The sequence below is a fragment of the Melopsittacus undulatus genome, chromosome 6 (assembly GCF_012275295.1).
Source record: "Melopsittacus undulatus isolate bMelUnd1 chromosome 6, bMelUnd1.mat.Z, whole genome shotgun sequence".
NCBI lineage: Eukaryota > Metazoa > Chordata > Aves > Psittaciformes > Psittaculidae > Melopsittacus > Melopsittacus undulatus.
Window position 1 is genome coordinate 86,437,786 of NC_047532.1, and position 20,687 is coordinate 86,458,472.

The 20,687-nt window shown below is 48.3% G+C and overlaps 1 protein-coding gene and 2 long non-coding RNA genes across 8 annotated transcripts; 1 reads left to right on the forward strand and 2 right to left on the reverse strand.

The window, feature by feature from the left end:
* The first annotated feature begins 500 nt into the window (after window positions 1-500).
* Window positions 501-10,622, forward strand: LOC117436270 (integrator complex subunit 7-like). Of its 3 annotated transcripts, none has more exons than XM_034063833.1 (9): window positions 501-664; window positions 867-996; window positions 1,817-1,964; window positions 2,177-2,314; window positions 2,795-2,841; window positions 3,751-3,947; window positions 5,471-5,593; window positions 6,027-6,143; window positions 6,487-10,622. In XM_034063833.1, the coding sequence occupies exons 4-9, from the start codon at window positions 2,178-2,180 to the stop codon at window positions 6,775-6,777; spliced, it is 912 nt and encodes a 303-aa protein (XP_033919724.1). In that variant the 5' UTR covers window positions 501-664; window positions 867-996; window positions 1,817-1,964; window position 2,177; the 3' UTR covers window positions 6,778-10,622. The 3 variants fall into 3 exon arrangements, with proteins under 3 accessions (XP_033919724.1, XP_033919726.1, XP_033919725.1); XM_034063835.1 differs by having other exon boundaries at window positions 502-664; window positions 6,504-6,730; XM_034063834.1 differs by lacking the exon at window positions 501-664 and having other exon boundaries at window positions 709-996.
* LOC117436271 (uncharacterized) lies at window positions 4,961-7,113 on the reverse strand. Its single transcript, XR_004549693.1, has 2 exons — window positions 6,401-7,113; window positions 4,961-5,612 (listed from the first exon to the last, which is right to left on the reverse strand). It is a non-coding gene; the product is annotated as an uncharacterized lncRNA (long non-coding RNA).
* Window positions 10,623-13,577: 2,955 nt separating the features above from the next.
* On the reverse strand, window positions 13,578-18,678 carry LOC117436305 (uncharacterized). Of its 4 annotated transcripts, none has more exons than XR_004549729.1 (5): window positions 18,486-18,678; window positions 17,690-17,787; window positions 17,191-17,311; window positions 16,852-16,971; window positions 13,578-14,073 (listed from the first exon to the last, which is right to left on the reverse strand). It is a non-coding gene; the product is annotated as an uncharacterized lncRNA (long non-coding RNA). The 4 variants fall into 4 exon arrangements; XR_004549727.1 differs by having other exon boundaries at window positions 17,191-17,315; window positions 18,486-18,676; XR_004549730.1 differs by lacking the exon at window positions 18,486-18,678 and adding an exon at window positions 17,930-18,430.
* Between the last annotated feature and the right edge of the window lie 2,009 nt (window positions 18,679-20,687).

Genomic DNA, 20,687 nt, shown 5'->3' on the forward strand with positions numbered 1-20,687 from the left:
CGTACGGCGTTTGCGTACTGCGGCTCCGTACGGCGTTTGCGTACAGCGGCTCCGTACGGCGCCTGCGTACGGCGTTTGCGTACCGCAGCTCCGTACGGCGTTTGCGTACAGCGGCTCCGTACGGCGTTTGCGTACAGCGGCTCCGTACGGCGTTTGCATACGGCGGTTCCGTACTGCCTACTGCGCGTGCGTATGGCGGCTCCGTACGGCGGCTCAGTACAACGCCTGCGTACGGCGTTTGCGTACCGCGGCTCCGTACGGCGTTTGCGTACAGCGGCTCCTTACGGCGTTTGCGTACGGCGGCTCCGTACTGCCTACTGCGCGTGCGTAATGGCGGCTCCCTACGGCGCCTGCGTACGGCGTTTGCGTACCGCAGCTCCGTACGGCGTTTGCGTACAGCGGCTGCGTACGGCGTTTGCGTACGGCGGCTCCGTACTGCCTACTGCGCGTGCGTAGTGGCGGCTCCGTACGGCGGCTGCGTACGGCGGCTGCGCGTGCGTATTGCGCGTTCGCTGAGGCGGTGTGGTTGAGCGGAGCATGCGCAGGTGTCCCGTCCGAGCTGAAGCGGTCGGTATGGCTGCCAGCGCCAAGTCGTTCCTGTCCGATGCGGGCTATGGGGAGTAGGAGCTGGACGCGAACTCTGCTCTCATGGAAGTCGACAAAGGTGAGGCCGAGCGGCCATGGCAGTGTCTGCCTTGTAATGTTGCCGTTATGGTCCTCGGCTTCCACCGCCTGAGGGGCGGTGTTGTCTCGGCCCGCGGTCCTCAGCTGACGGGAGCTCGCTTTTGTACCGCCAGCGGGGGGTGGAGAGGGCATGGCCGGGAAGCAGTGTCGGTGTCCGCAGTGGTTGTTGGTGTCTCGTTTAGGTCTCAGGTATGGGAAGCTCGGAGAGCAGTGCGAAGCCGTCGTTCGTTTTCCCAGGCTCTTCCAGAAATACCCGTTCCCCATTCTCATTAATTCAGCTTTCCTAAAGTTGGCTGATGTGTTCTGAGTCGGGTAAGTAGCCTCAGTCAGTTATCCATAGTAGTGTAGTGTGTCTTGGAGTGGTGCTGCACAGCAGCTTGGGCACATGTGAGGTTTTTTGTACGTTTGTGATTATACTGCTACACTGAGCACAAGCTGTGCTTAGGCTTTTCTGGACATGGTTTTTTATTAGATTTTTTTCCCTAAGTGTGCCCAAAACAGGTATCTGGTATCAGAAAGGGGCTACAAGGAGAGGGGTCTGCATCAGGGACTGCAGCCACAGGACAAGGGGTGTTGGGTTCAGACTGAAACAGGGCAAGTTTAGGTTAGATCTAAGGCAGAAGCTGTTCCCTGTGAGGGTGCTGAGGCGCTGGCACAGGGTGCCCAGAGAAGCATCTGCCAGGGTGCCCAGAGAAGCACTGCCCCATCCCTGGCAGTGCTCAAGGCCAGGATGGACACGGGGGCTTGGAGCAACCTGCTCCAGTGGAAGGGATTCCTGCCCATGGCAGGGGTTGGAGCTGGATGAGCTTAAGGTCCCTTCCAGCCTAGCCCATTCTATGATTTTATTATTTGCTTATGCTCTCCTCATTGGTGTCACTGAGTGAATTTCCCTGAAACTGGGCCTGAATCTGACCCTACCATACTAGAAGACAAACACCGTAGTGTGGCTATAGTCTCTTTGTTGTTCTCTTAGTCAAATATGCCTCTAAAGTATAGATCTTTTCTTGCTTTAATTTACTCTTGGGAGGTTGTTTTGGTTTTTATGATACTTTCATCTTGAAAGTGCTTGAATATTTAATATAGAACAACCTGATAAAGGAATGTGTGTGGAAATGTGTGTGCCTCCTAACAGAAACAACTTCCTGAGGCTCTGTGTGCTGAAAGTTACTCAGCAGAGTGAGAAGCACTTAAGAGAAGATCCTAAATGTGGATGAGTTCGTCAAAAGAGTCTTCTCCGTCATTCACAGCAATGATCCAGTTGCTCGGGCCATTACCCTTCGGTATGTAATGACATTAATGAACCTGGACTTGATGATCTTACCTGGTTGGTTCTATGATTCTGTTCGTGCTCATCCACATCTATTACAGAAAGAAACATATTTTTCTATCAAAATAGGCTTTTAACCAGCCTTTCTCTGTTTCTGTTTGTTTTTATCTGGCATTTCTTCATGATCACTGTTCTTCCTGATTTTGCTGTCATCTCTTCCTGTAGGATGTTGGGCAGCATGGCGTCTGTCATTCCAGAAAGGAAGAATGCACATCACAGTATTCGTCAAAGTTTGGATTCCCATGATAATGTGGAAGTTGAAGCTGCAATATTTGCTGCTGCCAATTTTTCTGCACAATCAAAGTAAGATGTTATTTTTGTTTCCAGTTTTTCGTATCACAGAGAATGGAAACCCCGTTAGCACTGGCATTCACAAACCTTTGGTAGTGCCAACCATGTAATTTTTATCAAAATGTTTGCTTGTATGGAACATTATGAAGAAATCTGAGCACAGATTTAACAGATACTTCTTTTTTTCTAAAATGGTAGTGGAAAGCTCATAAATATGGGAGTGCAAAACGGAGCAGCAGCTTTAATCAAGGAGTATTTTACATAAATCCTGTTCTGGAACGAAACGTAGCGCTGCTTGTCACTTTGACATGTTCTTGGAAGCCCGCATTTGATCATGTGCAGGGTTTCTGAAAGAATGGGATCTTGGCAAGCTCTCTCTTGTGAAAGCTTTTATTGCTAAAGCACAGTGTTTGGTAGTTCAAAAATGGTTTTATTTTTCAGTGATTTCCCTCTTGTATTTATCTCACCTGATGCTTTGTCTTTTCTCTACAGGGATTTTGCTGCTGGCATATGTAATAAAATCAGCGAGATGATACAAGGTACATGTGTTACATTGAGTGATAAAAGGGAAAACCTAATTTCTGTGAGAGTTCCTTATTATCCTTATATAAATATTAAATGCTGTAGCCCTCATTCTCAAATATTTCCTGGTTTTAAGTTAAATTAGCTAACCATTAATCTAGTGCCTGGCTTGTACCTCCTCTTTAAATCTTAAGTTCTCAAAACACCTGTTTGGTAAAGAGTGAAAGCTCATCTATAGCATGATGAATAAACTTGCATAGCCTATAACAGGTTGCTTCAGGTGAGTTAATCACAGAATCATTGAATGGTGTGGGTTGGAAAGGACCTTAAAGCTCCTCCGGCTCCAACCCGGGCCACGGGCAGGGACCCCTTTCCCTGGAGCAGCTGCTCCAAGCCCCTATGTCCAAACTGGCCTTGAGCACTGCCAGGGATGGGGCAGCCACGGCTTCTCTGGGCACCCTGTGCCAGCGCCTCAGCACCCTCCCAGGGAACAGCTTCTGCCTTAGATCTAACCTGAACTTCACCTGTTTATGTTTAAACCCATCACCCCTTGACCTGTTGCTGCAGTCCCTGAGAAATCCTTGTAGCTCCCTTCAGACACTGGAAGCTGCTCTGAGGTCTCCATGTGGCTTTTCCTCCCGAGGCTGAAGAGCCCCAGTGTTCTCAGCCTGTCATTTATGGGAAGTGCTGCAGGCTGTGCTCATCCCCGTGGCCTCCTCTGCACTTGCTCCAACAGCTCCATGTCCTCTTTACGTTGAGGACACCAGATGTGTGTCTTACCTACAATGAAGCAATCTTCTCCAAGAGCTGTGGAAGTGCTTGGTACTGCAGTCAGCAGTGGTAGCAATGCAGACATACCTGTGCCTCAGTACTGCTGAAAGCCAGTACAAAGGACTAACACTACCTGTTTCTCTTCCCTGTTGCAGGTTTGGCCACACCTGTGGACTTATTGAAGTTGATCCCTATTCTACAGCACATGCATCATGATGCTAGCCTAGCCTCCAGCTCCCGGCAGCTGCTCCAGCAGCTGGTAACATCATATCCCTCCACCAAGATGGTCATTGTTACTCTGCACACCTTTACTCTGCTTGCTGCTTCTTCTTTGGTTGACATTCCTAAGCAGGTAATTCTTCCTAATTATGTCTTTCAACTTAAAGCACATTTAAAAGACCTCAGATTCTAGCTGATGCTGAAAAATAAATGCACAGATATGCTGGGAAGGTTGCTTCTATGTGCTATAGAGAAAGAACACCCTGAAAACTGCTGCTGCTATCATGTTTTTTGCCCTCTCTGGTCGTATTTCCAGATAACCCAGTCAAACACAGGAACCCTTCTTTACAGGTCTTTCTTTAAAACAATTGAGGTTGAAATCAAGCAGGACCTTAACATCAACCCTGGCCTGCTCTGAAAATATGTCAGCTTTACCTGTAGAACCCAGGCCTCACCTCTCACTACTGTGCATCCTCTCAGGTCCTGGGTGCGTGTGTTTTGCCTTCCTTACATGCAAGTGAAGGCATATTTTAATAGCAGGGAATGTGTTTGAAAATATTTCTTGAAGAACTCTGAGGAGGTTGAATCTGTTGCTGTAATTTAGGACTACAAACAAGATTGTGATAGAAAAATACAATACTTTTATGTTCTGGTAATGTGCTTTGTGGCCACGATTTACGTAGCGAGTCTGAGCACAGTGACCTTTGAGACTAGCTAGTCCTTGTAGTCGCGAAAGTCATTGCTTTCTTTCCATCTTGCACAGCTATGAAAGGCTGATGTCTGTTACTGTTAAACTAGTAACATTGATCTGTCTGAAACTTCTTTTTTGGTGTGGCTGATTTCTATATTTCAGAGGATGCTTTCAATAGTATGGAATCTAAGCCAACTGAAACAACATTAGAACACTCCCTAGGCGTTCGGGGTTTTCTTAATGAGTAAAGAGTGGCGATTTATTACCTCTATGAGGTAAGATTGGTGATTAAGGCTGTATTTCTGTAACAGAACAGCCACTGCTGCTTAAAAGTGATAAGCCACTGTGGGGATGGAAAGCAAAAGCATGGCCAGCATCTTCGTGCTTTTTCATGTGCTGGCTATTCCATCTTTCCATCTCTGTGAAGTTTCAGGAAAAGAACACCACAAGGGACATGCAGTTAAGTGTCATTTAATAAGAGATCAAGGCTTCAGAGGGGGTGGGTAGGGGTTTGGGGTGTTTGGGTTAGGGTTTGGCAACCACATAGAAGGTGTCTGTGTTGATGTCTGTTAACTGCAGATCATGCAGCCACCCAGATAAGCTTCAGTAGTTGCTAGTAGTATAATCACAACAGTATAAGGGTTTTACTGAACTTCTTGGAGATACTTTATGGTAGCTCTGAGAGTGTCAAAACAGCTTTCGAGGCTTCTCAGGTGTGCAGGGTGAGAGAAGATAGAGAAGGATGTTTGAACAAGCAGAGCAGCATGGTAGAAATCAGCTGTCAGACTGTCTTAGCTTGCTGTGGCATTGCAGCCTAAGCAGTGGCTTTTCCATGTGGTGAGCCATCGGGCAGATATGGTGAGTTAGTTTTGGCTGTGTATGCTCAAAATTCCATCACACGTACCTTTAAAAAGACCTTCCCTCTAGTAGCATCTCTCTCAAACAGTGAATTTACTTTGTTGCAGATCCAGCTTTTGTTGCAGTACTTGAAGAATGACCCCAGGAAGGCTGTGAAGAGACTTGCAATCCAAGATTTAAAGTTGCTGGCCAACAAGACACCACATACGTGGAGCAGAGAAAACATTCAGGTTGATGCATTCTTTTAGGCTATAATTTGTTAGGGAAATTTGCAATTAGTTGCAGGATTCTTTTCAGAAGAACAATTTTGGAGGTAAACAAACTTTGTAATCATGCATGTCTCTAAGACTGGAGAACTGTCTTATCATCTTTACCAATATTTGATCAGTGAGAACTGATAACTTTTTTGCAACTGATTTTTAAGTAAGAAATGACTTAGAATTGGTGTTTCCTAGCATCTGAAACCCGCTGTCCTTTTTCTGCAAGCCATGTCCTAGGTCTGCTATTGAAACAGATGCTTCAGGACCTGACTCCTGATTTTAATTTCAGTAGAGTCTATTTTGACTCTCAAAACTTTTCATAGCCAAGTGCAACCAAACTTTTGAATACAGATGACTCATGGGACTTCCTTCCCTCTGGATCTTTTCTCCTGCTACTCTTTAGGCACTCTGTGAATCTGCTCTTCACACTCCTTATGACAGCTTGAAGCTGGGCATGCTGTCTGTTCTTTCCGTGTTATCGGGGACCATTGCCATAAACAGTACTTCAGCACTGCTCCAGGTAAGAAAACAAGATCAGCTTATTATCTTTGGCATTTTGGATGCTTTGACCTGTCTGTCTACTGATAATCAGTTTCATCTGAACATTTTGTAGTGTGTTCTTAAACTGGTTTTGAACTTCAGCATACTAGGGGAGAGACAGAATGTGTTCATTATATGTAAACTTAAAATGGGGTACTTGCATACCCACAAATAGTCATGGTCTAAGATTTTCTTCTTGATTTTGTGATTAATGTGCCTTATGAAAGATTTTCTTACCTTTGGGTCTTATATGCCCTCAGTGGTATGGTTTAGTGGTGGTCTTGGCGATCCTGGGGTAACGGTTGGACTTGGTTATCTTAAAGGTCTTTGCCGTTTCCAGTCCCAGGAGCTCTGCAGGAAGGGCCAACTCATGCGAATTGCAGAGCAACCATCTTTCCCTCCTGCATCCAGCCGGAGAGCATAGCCTGTCAGCACTGACCGTGCTTTGCAAGGCTGGGAAAAACACCCCGATGTGGAAGAGAGCATCCACTCCGCTGATGTCCGCAGGAGCAGCGTCTTCCCTTCTTGCTGCCAGCCCTGCTTCCCTCCCCGCAATTTCCAGGTCAAAGACACAGCGAAGAGCCCGAGTCGGAGACAGCCAAAAAGTTCGGTAGAGGAAGCTCTGGCTCAGCGTCTTCACTGTTCGCACTGTTTGCGCTGCCTCGCCTCCGCTTTAACCCGCTCAGGCACTGCCGGCCGGGACAGCCCGCAGCCTCCACCGCAGAGGCGGGCAGGAGCAGCACGGCTGGGCCGGCAGCACTGTCCTGGCACTTACACGGAGGGAAGGGAGGAGAAGAAAAGTGAGAGGAAAAGGAGCAGAGGGAAAATGCGAGTACGAAGAAGCCGCAGACAGCAAGGGAGAGGCAGGCGCGGGCTGCACTGGCACCCAGCGACGGCGGCCGGGACCGCTCCGGGAAGCGGCGGCGCCGGCTCCGGACCGGGCACCGCGACGGGAAGGGGAGTGGAGGAATCTCTCCTGAGGACTGGGCTTCCCAAAGCCCCTGCTCCTAAACTGGAGGAGCTGGGAGTTTCTAATAACCTACATTTTGGGGCGGGGAGAAAGGAAAGGGAAAAAGAAAAAGGGAAAAAGGAAAAAAATCCAAACCTCGACCTTTTCCCATGTAGTCCTCAAGGGTGCTTGTCCAAGCCACGAAAATGGGAAGTGCCTGGGGGAAGGTCGCATGCATTTCACTCTTTGTATGGCACCAGACTGTGTTACTTTCCAGTGCAGCTGAAGGAGAAATGAAGCCTTACTGGTGAGAACTGAACGAATCTTTCCAGATTCATCTACCTGTGTTTCACAAGTCTGAGAGCAAATCTGTCTTTTCCTGCAAGATAAAAAACATTTTGCATTTCATTTCAAAGAGACAAAGTTAAATAGTGCTGCATAACAAGGGCAATGTTTCAATAGGAGCCCCAGTAATAGATGTTCTATGCTGAGTAGTTTTATGTAGCAATGACAACATAGTCAATTGATTAATAAGTTAAAATGTTTTAGGACTCACTCAAAACCCACTCTATATAGCAGCGTAAGCATGTCCATTTTCCAGATAGGCTACATCCGTCAGTTATACGAAGTGAAGGGATAGGGAAAGCCTTCTGATATCATGAAAAATCTTTGAATGTAGCAAGCTTTTCTTTGCCTTTCTACTGTGCTTAATCTTACCCACCTAATCCTGTACAGCCATTCGCCTTACGGAAATATTTTGTGATATGGAGAAATTCTGTAGAAGGAAACAGGAGTATGCGAATTAGATTATACCCATAGCCTGGATCCATCTGGCACTGCCTGGTTTAGGAAAGCCAGAAGAGATCATACAATTTCCTCACCTTCCTGCTATGATTTTTACAACTTATCTTAAAAGTCTCCCTTTTTCCACTTGAAAACGACCCAGGACTGGAAATATGAGGGCTGTACTAACACAGACTGTATATTCTGGCTAAAACCAGAAGTCATTCATTCTAGCAGTACCCTGATATATCTGGCATGCTTATAAATTTGGGAACTAGGCAATACAAGTTCTGAACCTCATTTTTTTTCCACACCAAATTAAACATCTGAGTTTCACTTGCCATTGCCCAGTGCTGCAGTTGGCTACATAATTGCCTCTTCCTAATGAGCTGAAGCTCCACACATCTTGTCGTTTGTATGGTTTTGTGCTATGGATACAAGGATTAGCAAGGATTTAGGATTAAGATCACATTCAAAAGATGAATAACTTACCACTTTGTGTATTCCACCAGCAGGAAAGTTAAGTGAAGTGCCAGGCACTATAGTGCCCTGTGAACTCCCATCACCAGAGAAAGGTATGGAGAAAAGTGGGTTTGACCTCAAAATCATGAATCCCAGAGTTTAGGAGGCTACACTGGGAGCAGCCTCTACCCTTGCATGCTGAGGGAGGGACCTCTGAGAAGTAAAGAGGTCCCTGGAGGCAGCAGGAAACTTCCTATGTCCCATGGGAGCAAAACCTCCCACACTCCCTCCCCACAGATGTCATGGCAGGAACAAGGAAAACTCCCTTTTGTGCTTCTGTAAACCTCATCAAGCTCGAAAGTTAGCTGCTGCACCCCCACAAAACCTCTAGCTGAGACAGTAATAGAAGAGAGGCAATTTCTCAAGCAGGCTGAAATTTCAGCCACTGCCATTCTCCCACACAGTTCACACAGTGAACTCCCTTCTCCCATTTATATTTTCATTCCTCTCGCGAGTGCCATGACAAGTTAGCTCTTTGTGCTTGGCACTTCAATTACTCCCTCAGAGCACTTGAACTGCTGAGCCCTCCCAACAAAATGAGGATAATGCATAACGCTCATCGTTTGCTGTGGTGCGTCTGTTTCCCCCTTCCCAGGTTTGCAACCTGACTGGAGAGGCACAAGCACTGACAGCTGAACAAATCCCATGACACCAAAGGAGCCCTGAGGTTCAGGGCTGCCCAGCACAGCAAAAGGGGATGCTCCCTTCCTTAGTCCTTCCCAGAAGTATTACTCTTCATACCACCCACATGAATAGCCACTTTCAGATGCAGTGACCAAGGCACAGAAGCGGAAGTGTCAGACATTTCCAGCCCGAGCAGCCTTTAGCAACATTAGCAGCTGAAATCAACACCACTTAGCTTCTGTCTGTCAAGGCTTGAACTGGACTGCTTCTTATTAAAAAAAAAAAATCAAGAAACACCAACACATATGCATAGCATTACATATAATATTACGTATATGCTGTTACTCATTCTTACAAAGCCTATTTCTCTACTAGAACGCCCTGTTATTATTGACTTCTCCTTGGTCAGACTGACTCCAGCACCAGGAATCACATTTACCTGCAGCCCAAGAGACATCACTCCTTTTGCCATAAATACCCTCACAATAGAGCGTTACAATGGCTAAAATTGCTGCTCAATTAATTGCCATATACTTCCTGCCAAATTGCCTGTAATAGTGCTGCCATTGGCATAGAAGGAAAGAATACGGCCTTTTAAAGTGCTCTGAGGTCACATTAGCCTTGCACATGCTCCATTACCCGTGACCTTGTCTAGAAGTGTGTATCAGATGTTTGCCTTGGGCAGCTATACTCCTCATGTATAGAGGCACCAGGCTTGACACTAAAGGGGGTCCCTGTTAGGAGATGTGGAGCAGCCAGGAGAAAAGGGTCAGAGACCCTAGAAGAACTGTCCTTGATCTCCCAGCAGGAACTTACCTTGAGGGACCAATGCAGCCAAAGGGAGAAGAGGCCAATGCTTGAAGAACAAGAGGAAGCTTCCAGAGGGCTAAGGAGAAGCCAAGGAGAAGCAAAGGTGTCCATTTGAGGGAGAGAAGCATGCCAGGTGTGGAGGTGCAGTTAGGTCCCTGCCTCTTCACTTGAGGAGTGGAACCAAGGGGAAAAAAGGTGGTTTACTTCACATGTTACCATGGTCACGTGGAGATTGCTCCATTGTGAGAGCTTTGGGAGGATTAGGGTTAGGGTTAGAAGACACAGTGTATTTTTCATGGAAACACATGGAAGATTTCCTTCCTTTCCCTTTATAAGCATGTGTTGAAAAGGCCCACAGAAACTGATCCAATTGCTTGCTGATTCAAGCACAGAGGAAGGTGATTACCCTTTCCACCTGGGGAGCAAGTGCTCTCTTCTTGCCAAGAGAATGAAGGAAAGAAACATCTCCACATATCCTAGAAACCAAAAAGTGTGTCTTCATCTTCTCCAAGCACAAAACAGCATGGTCTGGGATTACTTTGCAGCTTACCCAGGAATGCCCACTGGAATCAAACCTTCTGAAGACAAGCAAGAAGTTCATTAAGTACGCAAAGAATATGGGGAACTTCTGTTGAAAACTACCCCAAAAATCGTGGCTGCCATCATGGGTTCTGGAAGATTTTGAATAGGAAGCTGCTCTGTTATACTTTACTGTGAGAGCTTTTCACCATTAACTTGCTCTGCTGGAAAATAAAGAGCAAAACACCACAAAACAGTCTCTCAAGGCATGAATGCTGTGAAAGTTTTTTTAAACATGGACCATTTCAGTCACGTTTGGAATGGCTTTCAACTTGGAGGTGAAATTTCCCATTCAAAAATTAAAAAACTGAGCACTGAAAAGTGATCTTTTGCTATTTTTACAATCCTATGTAACAAATGAGCCATTACTTGCATCGCAAATTTGCTGAAAATATTTTTAACAGATCTTTTCAAACACATTCTTTCCAAAATATTGACACACTTAAAAAGTTTTATAAGGTGCTGGGGTTTTTCTTTGTTTCTCTTTACCTAGCTCACTAAGGCCTACATGGTTTGTGATTTATGGCTTTCTGGGGTGCAGTCTGCCAGATTCCAGTAATGATTTTTAATTAATTGCATAACTCCTATACTCCTGGTTGTAAAAAATGGCACAAATATGAATGAAATGTCACCTAATACACTGCATTCCACTTGCATTTTGGGGGGGGGGGAAGAAGAGAAAAGAAAAATCAGGGGCCTGTGTTGCAAACTCCACCTTCCTCTAAGTGAGCTCTTGATAGGTTTGAGAATCTACAAAGGATATGTTCTCATTTCTTCAAAGAGTTCCTCCACTATTCATCATTTAGCAGGAATATCTGAACTCTGTGAATTCAGGGCTCTCACACCCTCTCAGAAAGCAACTTCTGTTCCTTTTCAGATACAAACTGGTCTCTATTGTTTCAATTTCAGATACACAAATTTCCCTCTTAATGTACTGCCTACAGTATTTTGGACACAGGACCTCTTGATTATGGCTGTGAAAGACCTTTAGCCTTCAACTTCTCCATCATTGCACTGTGATGCAGGCTCACATTTCAGAGATGTCAGTTATGAACCACTATTTTATTCCCTATTCTTCATTATGGTCCCAGTCAAAAAATAAATGGAGAATTTCTGATGGCTGCAGTGCCTACTGGACCAGACCCACAAGCACAGCACAGCAGCATCTGTGGTTTGAGAGAGCTGGTTTCCAAAGAGGGCTCGGAAGAAAATGGTCAATGATATTTGAGGGCAGGGGCAGACTGTTATTGAAGAGATACGCAGTGGGAATTTAAAAAGCACCATATTGTGGAAAGCAGCAGCTCCTGAAGGGGTTCATACATCCCTTGAAGGGGATTTAAATGTGGATAGCTAAAAATACATCCAGGTAAGTACAGGGGGAGAAATATAATGAAGTTTGGGACTAAACACCAAGGAAAAATTCCCAGACCACTGCTTAGCATCTGCAATACTCTCCAACAGAAATGAATGCCAAGCTATCAACACTTATATTTAAACACAGGTTTGGCAAAGCACAGACAGATGCTCTTTTGGGAACAATCGTACAGTGGCAAGGCTGCGGATGCTCTCACAAACACTTTTAAGAGCGAGACTTTGTGATCTTTAGGATACTAAATCAGAAAATTTATAACATTTCCCTCCTATGAGATAAAAACCAAAGGAGCCATGCCAAATTACTGTACCATATTTGCAAATATTTGAATGCAATTTATGCTGTTATCCTTGTCTATACTCCCAAGGAGCCACAGCGTCTTTTAAGCTCTTTCTTCTTCAGGTACAGTGGATGCAGCCATCCGTGACAAATTTGTGTTTTCTCTTCTGAGAATATACCGTATTCCTCAGTGGCAGAGAAGTGAATGGAGTTGCCATTTGCAAGATAGAAATGTTTACACCCAGACAGCAATTAAATCTGGTTTGGATGATAATGTTATAAATGAAATGCTAATAAGTACTGTAAATGGCCATGTAACCACATCCCATCATTTGCCAATTACTGGGAGGAGAGGGGAGGAGCTGAAAAGCAGCTGTAGAGTAGATGACATACTACTTTAAATGAGCAAATGCAGGTACTGTGCAATGCACAGCCCTGACAGCATCATTTTATAGCAGGAATTCAATTTTCCAAGCAACATCTGATTTCACCTTTTATTATCATGTCAGTAGTAATAATAATTTGCTCTGACACTGGCATTTTCTCAGAAGGATCACCAAGGGATTTATAAAGCCGAAGCAGGAATTCCAAAGAAGCTGGAGAGCACACCTACTTCAGCAACTGCAGAGCGCTCAGGGTGGCTTTGTCTGGGCTCCAAGGCTGCCACGCAGCACCATACACTGGAAACTGTTTAAATGGTTTATCATATGATTGTGCCCGAGTGAGAGGCCCTTAAACAGAATTTATTTGTTCTACCCCTGTGCCTAAATGCCTTCTGGACTGTCAGTTTTTCTACCACCTCAAGGGGCAAGTTTAGCCAGCTCTCAGTGGCTACAAGGACTTACCTTCTGTAATGGCTTAGTCTTCACTGTCAGGGGACTTCGGTAAAGTTATTTCCAGATGTTGCAGATTAAACCAATTCAGGCTGTGAACTGCTCTGCACATGAAACGTTCTTAAATAAACTGGACTTAGGCCACAGAAGACCCACCTCATGGGACAGAGTATGAACCACACACTGAACTATGTGGAACTACTCTTGACCCCATTATAGATGTGGGTAAACGAAACCCAAAGTCCACATCTGACCTCTTTTCCAAACCAAGCCTTCTCCCAAGGAGTCACACAAGGCCCTGAATCCCTTCTGCTGGCACTCCTCATTTGCCACAAAAGCCATTCATCAATTCTGATGGCCAAAGGTCAGAATTCCACTTGGCCTGGGACACTTGTGCATCTGTGCATAATTAACTTGATGGTAAACATTAGTTAAAGTTTTCACTGCTTCTTACACAACGATTTTGCTGGAAAAAGATTTTTCCACCTCAAGAACTGCAGCATCATTCCCTGGGACCAAGTGCAGTTTGCCTTAAACTATATGACTTAAAGACATGCAACCAAATTATGTCCTTCACATGTTATCATCACAATCCAATGGAAGATACATCTAAAAACACTTCCAAATGAACAATACACAAAATCACTTATTCTAAGTGTGTCGCAAGTTTTGGTTTGTTTTTATTTTTAACCAAGATAGAATAAAACAAAGTCCTTCTGAGAAGCAAACATGTGAAAAATGCCATGACAAAATAGACGAGATCCTTATCTTACTACGTGTGTATGAACTTATGAGCATTTCTGAATGTTACCAATACCACTGCTGCTTTACCTACACAACATAATCTAGCAAAATAAAAATACAGAACAGCTGGTATAGAAGCTGGATACAGCTGGAACATTGTGTCAACATTTTTTAATGGAATCATATTTCATGGACAAGAAAGACAGCCCCACAGAAAAAGTGCAAGTAAATCACCGGTTTCAGCTGAAACCTGCATTTCAGATGCCACTCAAGACTGAACTGTCATGCCACTTTCTGCACAGAAGAGTTAAGGAACATACGAAAAAGAAAACGTTTGTGACTCCTAGGTGGACAAGGCCTGAAATCAGTGCAGTGGTGATTGAGTTCAGCTGGAAAGGAGGTCCATCTGGAGGAGCTACAAGGAGAAGAAAAAGGCAGAGGTAAGGTCTGGTTACAATCTGGCAGCAGTGCCAAACACTTCTGTCTCTCCATTACCACAACCTATATACAGAAGAATTACAAAGAAGGGACTAAAACTGTACTTCACAATGAGCACCTGTCTACTTGGATAAAGCTTACCTGCGTATACACTGAAAATAGTTATTAGTTCTTTAAATATTCATGATACTGGGGGATAGAGTAAGGATACTTATAAGACATCTCATATTCTACTGACTGACCTTGATCTATGCCATTTAAGGCAAGACTGTTGTTGTCCAAGAACTGTCAAGACAGGGTATAAGGATCTGTGGCCTAATCAAGTTAATGAAAAGATTTCTTCCCTGATGATCACTACTCATATCTCAATTCAAAGTGTATATAAACCCTTAGCAAACATATCTAGCACCATATATCTGAGATACTTCAAGTTTATCCATATACCTCCACAGAAGACTTTTAAGCATATTTATCAGTTCTCAGAAGAGGTAACATATTTTACTATCTAGCACAGCTCAACAGGCTATGAACCAGCCCCTGGATACTGGAACACACACACACAAACATAGCCTGTACCACCTTTTCCAACAGGAAGGAAAAAAAGCACCAATATGCATTTATCTAAGAGCCTTGTTTGCCATTGCCAGTGATGGAGAGTGAGATGAAACAATTCAGCTTCTCCATGGGAAACCAGACTGCTCCTCCCAGAAACAGCCACCTGCCCTCAGTATCATCAAGGATGACGGGAAGGAAAGGCAGCAGCCATTAACACAGCAAGCAGTGTGCAGCAAATTAATGATCTGGAGTTTATTATTTTAATGATATCCATGGGTAGGAACACACCATGGAGCAGCTCATTACAGGGAGAACATTGTTTCTATGCCCGGAAAGAAAAGTAGCTGCTTTTATGTGGTTTAAGTTGAGAAAAAAAGGGAATAAATAGTAATGGAGTTTACAGGACAGGATAGGTTGCTTGCTTGTGCCACTCAGTCCTGTCACGTACAAGTGAAAGGTGGAACGGCCCAATGGACCATCTGGTTACCTTGACTGTCTTAGTCATCAGCTACTCCTTGTTACCAGCAGAGAACAGTAACAGACTGAAACTAGTCCTCCAAGTGCCCAAAGAAGTAGCAACCTAAAACTTAAAAGACCTGATCTCCCTCACAGCCTACTTCCTTCACTACCCTAGCAGACCACAAGTTGCAACCAAGCTTCTCCATAGGTTCTTCGTATGGTTAAATGCTAGGAAAACAGGAGCTGAAGCACAGCTTCTCTGAGTTTGAGCCCTGAACTGCACCATAATACCCAGTCTGCTGCTCCACTTCTGCATGAGATGAGCGAATTTTACTGTTAAAGTCTGGTGTTCTGTCTGGCAATTGCAATGTCCGCTCACCCTCACATGTCACAGCAGTAGATTTTCATTTCAAATCCATCACAGGGATTACAAATTCCTATGTTTGTGGGGCTGTGTATACAAATTAAACTGAGCCAGTTTCACCCAGATTCACCAATTGACTTCTCTACAGCATGTCAGCACTGACTCCCTCAACTGACCAAAAAAAAAAAACCCCAAAAAAAGAAAAACATTCCAGCAAGTGCATAGAGCTCAATCAAAGCAGGTCATCTGCTCAGTTCTGATTCACTCATAAACCCTCTTTCATGTTTCTTCAAATCTGGTTAACTTCCCACATTATTAATTGCTGGTTGGCACCTCATCTACATAAAATAAAAATGGGATGCATTATATTCTACAAATACTTCTGCCTACCTGTTCCCCTCCTTGCAACACAAAAGCCAGCAGTCCTAGCATTATTTTCCAAACACATCAGGGGGAAGGCAAACACATGTAGGGGAAGGCAAAAACCCAAACCAGGTTCTTATCTCACTGCCAATGGAAAAGGTGGTACCTTCAAAGGTCACCCAGGCTGTCTGATGACATTTTGTAGCACCCCATGGAGCTGTTCCCCGTGTCACAACACAACCAAAACCACAGACAGAGGCAATGGGCAGGAAAAGAAACACAGGGCAGGAAAGTTCATTTAAACATTAAGAGAAAAGGTTTACTCTCAAACAAACCAATCACCAGAACACGTTGCCCAAAGAACTTGTAGAGATCTTGGAGATGTTCAGAGAGGACAAGGCACCAGAGGCTGAGCAAGGGCTTGGAGTAAACAGCAGGAAATCCCTTCCAACCTCACCCACTCTGTACTATCCATCCTAACACCAATGGCTCCCAAAGGGCCACCAGCAGTATCCAACCTGACCCCTGTAAGACCCAAACCGACACTGACACCACCCAACCTAAGGCTTCCCTTATACAAACTAACACCTATGCCTGCCAAATTTTCCTTCCACCACAAGCATTCAAGTCCCAGTAAAGGTTAACAAAGCCCTTTACACCTCCCATTATATTCCCAGTACGCTGGTGTGCTTCTTCAGAAGCCTTTCCAGCCAATAAAACAGGCCCAAACTAATAATACTTGTTATTTAGACAGAGCCACTATTGCTTGGTATCTCTTCCAAACAGACTTCAGCAGGACCATAAGGAACAACATCTTCTCCAGAGAGATTTGAGTCTGATCTAAATGTAGGTATTTTTTACAGACAGACACGCTTCAGATGCCTCATCTGTATCTATATACAAAGCTAACCCCAAATGTCTCAGTTGCTTTTGGGTAATACACAATGGTAACTTGGAAGCAAAACACTTTGGCAGGCTGCATACCGTGTACAAAAGCACACTGGTATTACTCACCGTCAGATGACAGAGTTCCTGGTACGCAGGGAGAAGACGGAAGGCATCCCAAGCAGTCTTCCTAGTATGTCCCCTGGTCTCACCCTGGATGATCGCACGCAGACGAGAGCAGCAACGAGGCTGAGGGAAAACAAAGGAGAATTGACAACATCAGCCCAGCAAAAGCATGACTGCGGGGCTCTGAGCCTATCGGCTCATACAACCCAGCATCATTAAAGCTCTTCGAAACAGCGGGAAGTGCCAAAAAGAAGCAACCAATTTGGGGAAGGGGCTGGAACCCTGAAAAATGGCTTTAGACTTTTCTGTTTCCCCCTCTTTTCCTTTGAGCCCTTTACTTACTGTCCATGCAGGACCCGTGTCGCCCGCACGCTCTGTTCCCTGCAGCACAGAATGCCCCATGCCCGGGGAGCTGACTCAGACCCGAGGCTGAGGAGGACTCTTTGGTGCTTACGGGTGGGAGCTGCCTTTCAAAGGAACAGAGAAGAGAATAAATAAAACCGGCAAACTGGGAAGCGCAGGGAAGCAGGGGAGAATTGCTGTTGTTCCTGGCTTATAGATAGGAAAACTGAGGCATGGACGGCTGAAATCTGTCCGGAAAAGCTGTCGCTGGCCATCCCCTACCCAGGCTTGCTCGGCATACTGGTGGCACCGCTCCGGGTGCCTCCGTGTGTAGGGGATGCCCAGCACCAGCTTTCGGTAGCGGCTCCCCAACTGTGGGAGCCGGGCTGGACGCTCGCGCTCCGTGTGCTGTGACTGACAAGTATAATAAAATTATAACAATATAAATATAACAGCCCTGAAAAGAAAGCCGTACAGAGACACTTGTTAATGCACTCACTGGGAAGCCTTGAGAGGTCCTGATGCTCCGCACTCAGCTGATTCCATTACGGCAAACATCCCAGCACAACAGCACAAAAACGCCGCAAGACTCCAAAGCTACAAAACACAAAGCACAGCACAGAGAACTCAACCCGCTGAAGCCCGAGAGCTGAATGAGCCTCTCCCGGCAACACTGCGCCTTTATACCCCAGGCAGCAGCCACAACTCCTCCCTCAATGATCTGGGGGCAAAGCAGCACCTGGGGTAAAAGAGGTAGGATGAGCAGTGCTTTCCGTTTTGGCTGATGGCTGCAGCCCAGGAGGAGATCCAGGGAGAAAAGGGCTCTTCAACAGAGCAAACCCCGGCGTGCTTTATCCAGAGAACAGCCCCATCTCTTAGAGAGAGATCCAGAGATCGGGCACCGGAGAGGCCGTGTGCAGAGCTCCCTCTGAATTTCAGGTGGCCAAGCGAGGGCAGGAGCTCTGTGTGTGCAGGTGATGCCTGCGGCGTTTGCAAAACCAAAAGCACCGCTCCGAGGAGCATTCCACGGAGGACTGAAGCCGGGCGCGGAGCAGCAGCTCCGGAGCCCGTTTCCCCTGCGGCACCGAAAAAGGGAGCGTGTGCTGCCACCGTGCGTCCGAACGGCGGTACTGCAGGTGGTGGAGGTGGGGGGGGCGGAGCGGCTCCGGAAGCCGCTCGCTGCTGCCGTCATGTGTCGGTGAAGACGGGAGGGGGGGGCCGCTCTGTCGAAAATTCAGCATTGAAATGGGGGGCGACGGGGGAGAAAGCGGCTGGGGGCCGCTGTCCGGTACTACCGTGTGTCCTTCGGGCGGCAATCAGCGGCAAACCGGGTCGGGAAAGCGGAGGTGCAGCGCCGAGAGACGACTGGTGCTGCCATCATGTGGCCAAAGTTCGGTACTGCACACGGTGAAGAAAAGCGGCTGCGCGGGTGGAGCCGCAGCCAATCAGAGCAGTGATCCGGCGCCGCCGGAGCCGGGCGGGACTAGGCGTGACTGACAAGCGCCGCAGCCAATCAGAGGAGTGGGGGGGCCAGTGTAGAAGCCGAACGGAAGCGGGGCGGGAGTAAGAGTGACTGACAGGCGTCTCAGCCAGTCGGGGTGCGGGTTGTGCCGCCGAACCGGGCCCGGACCGTACCGTACCGAACCGAGGCGAATCATGGGGGTAACGGGACTCGGCGGAGGCAAACGGGGGGGGCAATGGCAGCTGTCGGCTCCCCTGGGACCCCATGGAAGCCACTCCGGTCCCTCCGGGCGGCTCCGTCCCCCTCAGGCGGCTTCGGCTCCGCTCGGTTCCCTTCGGGCGGCTCCGTCCCCCTCAGGCGGCTTCGGCTCCGCTCGGTTCTCTTCGGCCGGTTCCGCCGCTTCGGGAGGGTTCGGCTTCGCCTCAGCCAATCAGAGGAGTGGGGGGGCGGTGTCGGAGAGGGGCGTGGCTAGGAGCGGGTGACGTGCTCCTCAGCCAATCAGAAGAGTGGGGGGGCGGAGCCGGCGAGGGGCGTGGCTACGAGCGGGTGACGTACTCATCAGCCAATCAGAGGAGAGGGGGGGGCGGAGCCGGCGAGGGGCGTGGCTAGGAGCGGGTCACGTGCGCATCAGCCAATCAGAGGAGAGGGGGGGCGGAGCCGGAGAGGGGCGTGGCTAGAAGCGGGTCACGTGCTCCTCAGCCAATCAGAGGAGTGGGGGGCGGAGCCGGCGCCGGGCGGGACTAAGCGTGATTGACAACCGCCGCAGCCAATCAGAGGAGTGGGGGGCGGAGCCGGCGCCGGGCGGGACTAAGCGTGATTGACAACCGCCGCAGCCAATCAGAGGCGTGGGGGGGCGCCGTGGGCGCCGGGCGGGACTAAGCGTGATTGACAACCGCCGCAGCCAATCAGAGGAGTGGGGGGGCGCCGCCGGCGCCGGGCGGGACTAAGCGTGATTGACAACCGCCGCAGCCAATCAGAGCAGTGATCCGGCGCCGCCGGAGCCGGGCGGGACTAGGCGTGACTGACAAGCGCCGCAGCCAATCAGAGGAGTGGGGGGGCCAGTGTAGAAGCCGAACGGAAGCGGGGCGGGAGTAAGAGTGACTGACAGGCGTCTCAGCCAGTCGGGGTGCGGGTTGTGCCGCCGAACCGGGCCCGGACCGTACCGTACCGAACCGAGGCGAATCATGGGGGTAACGGGACTCGGCGGAGGCAAACGGGGGGGGCAATGGCAGCTGTCGGCTCCCCTGGGACCCCATGGAAGCCACTCCGGTCCCTCCGGGCGGCTCCGTCCCCCTCAGGCGGCTTCGGCTCCGCTCGGTTCCCTTCGGGCGGCTCCGTCCCCCTCAGGCGGCTTCGGCTCCGCTCGGTTCTCTTCGGCCGGTTCCGCCGCTTCGGGAGGGTTCGGCTTCGCCTCAGCCAATCAGAGGAGTGGGGGGGCGGTGTCGGAGAGGGGCGTGGCTAGGAGCGGGTGACGTGCTCATCAGCCAATCAGAAGAGTGGGGGGGCGGAGCCGGCGAGGGGCGTGGCTACGAGCGGGTGACGTACTCATCAGCCAATCAGAGGAGAGGGGGGGGCGGAGCCGGCGAGGGGCGTGGCTAGGAGCGGGTCACGTGCGCATCAGCCAATCAGAGGAGAGGGGGGGCGGAGCCGGAGAGGGGCGTGGCTAGAAGCGGGTCACGTGCTCCTCAGCCAATCAGAGGAGTGGGGGGCGGAGCCGGCGCCGGGCGGGACTAAGCGTGATTGACAACCGCCGCAGCCAATCAGAGGCGTGGGGGGGCGCCGTCGGCGCCGGGCGGGACTAAGCGTGATTGACAACCGCCGCAGCCAATCAGAGGCGTGGGGGGGCGCCGTCGGCGCCGGGCGGGACTAAGCGTGATTGACAACCGCCGCAGCCAATCAGAGGCGTGGGGGGGCGCCGTCGGCGCCGGGCGGGACTAAGCGTGATTGACAACCGCCGCAGCCAATCAGAGCAGTGATCCGGCGCCGCCGGAGCCGGGCGGGACTAGGCGTGACTGACAAGCGCCGCAGCCAATCA

Coding starts and splice junctions, on each gene's coding strand:
- LOC117436270 (XM_034063833.1), top strand. CDS start 2,178: ATGTTGGGCAGCATGGCGTCTGTCATTCCAGAAAGGAAGAATGCACAT. Junction 2,315..2,794: donor AATTTTTCTGCACAATCAAA/GTAAGATGTTAT, acceptor TTTTCTCTACAG/GGATTTTGCTGCTGGCATAT. Junction 5,594..6,026: donor GGAGCAGAGAAAACATTCAG/GTTGATGCATTC, acceptor GCTACTCTTTAG/GCACTCTGTGAATCTGCTCT.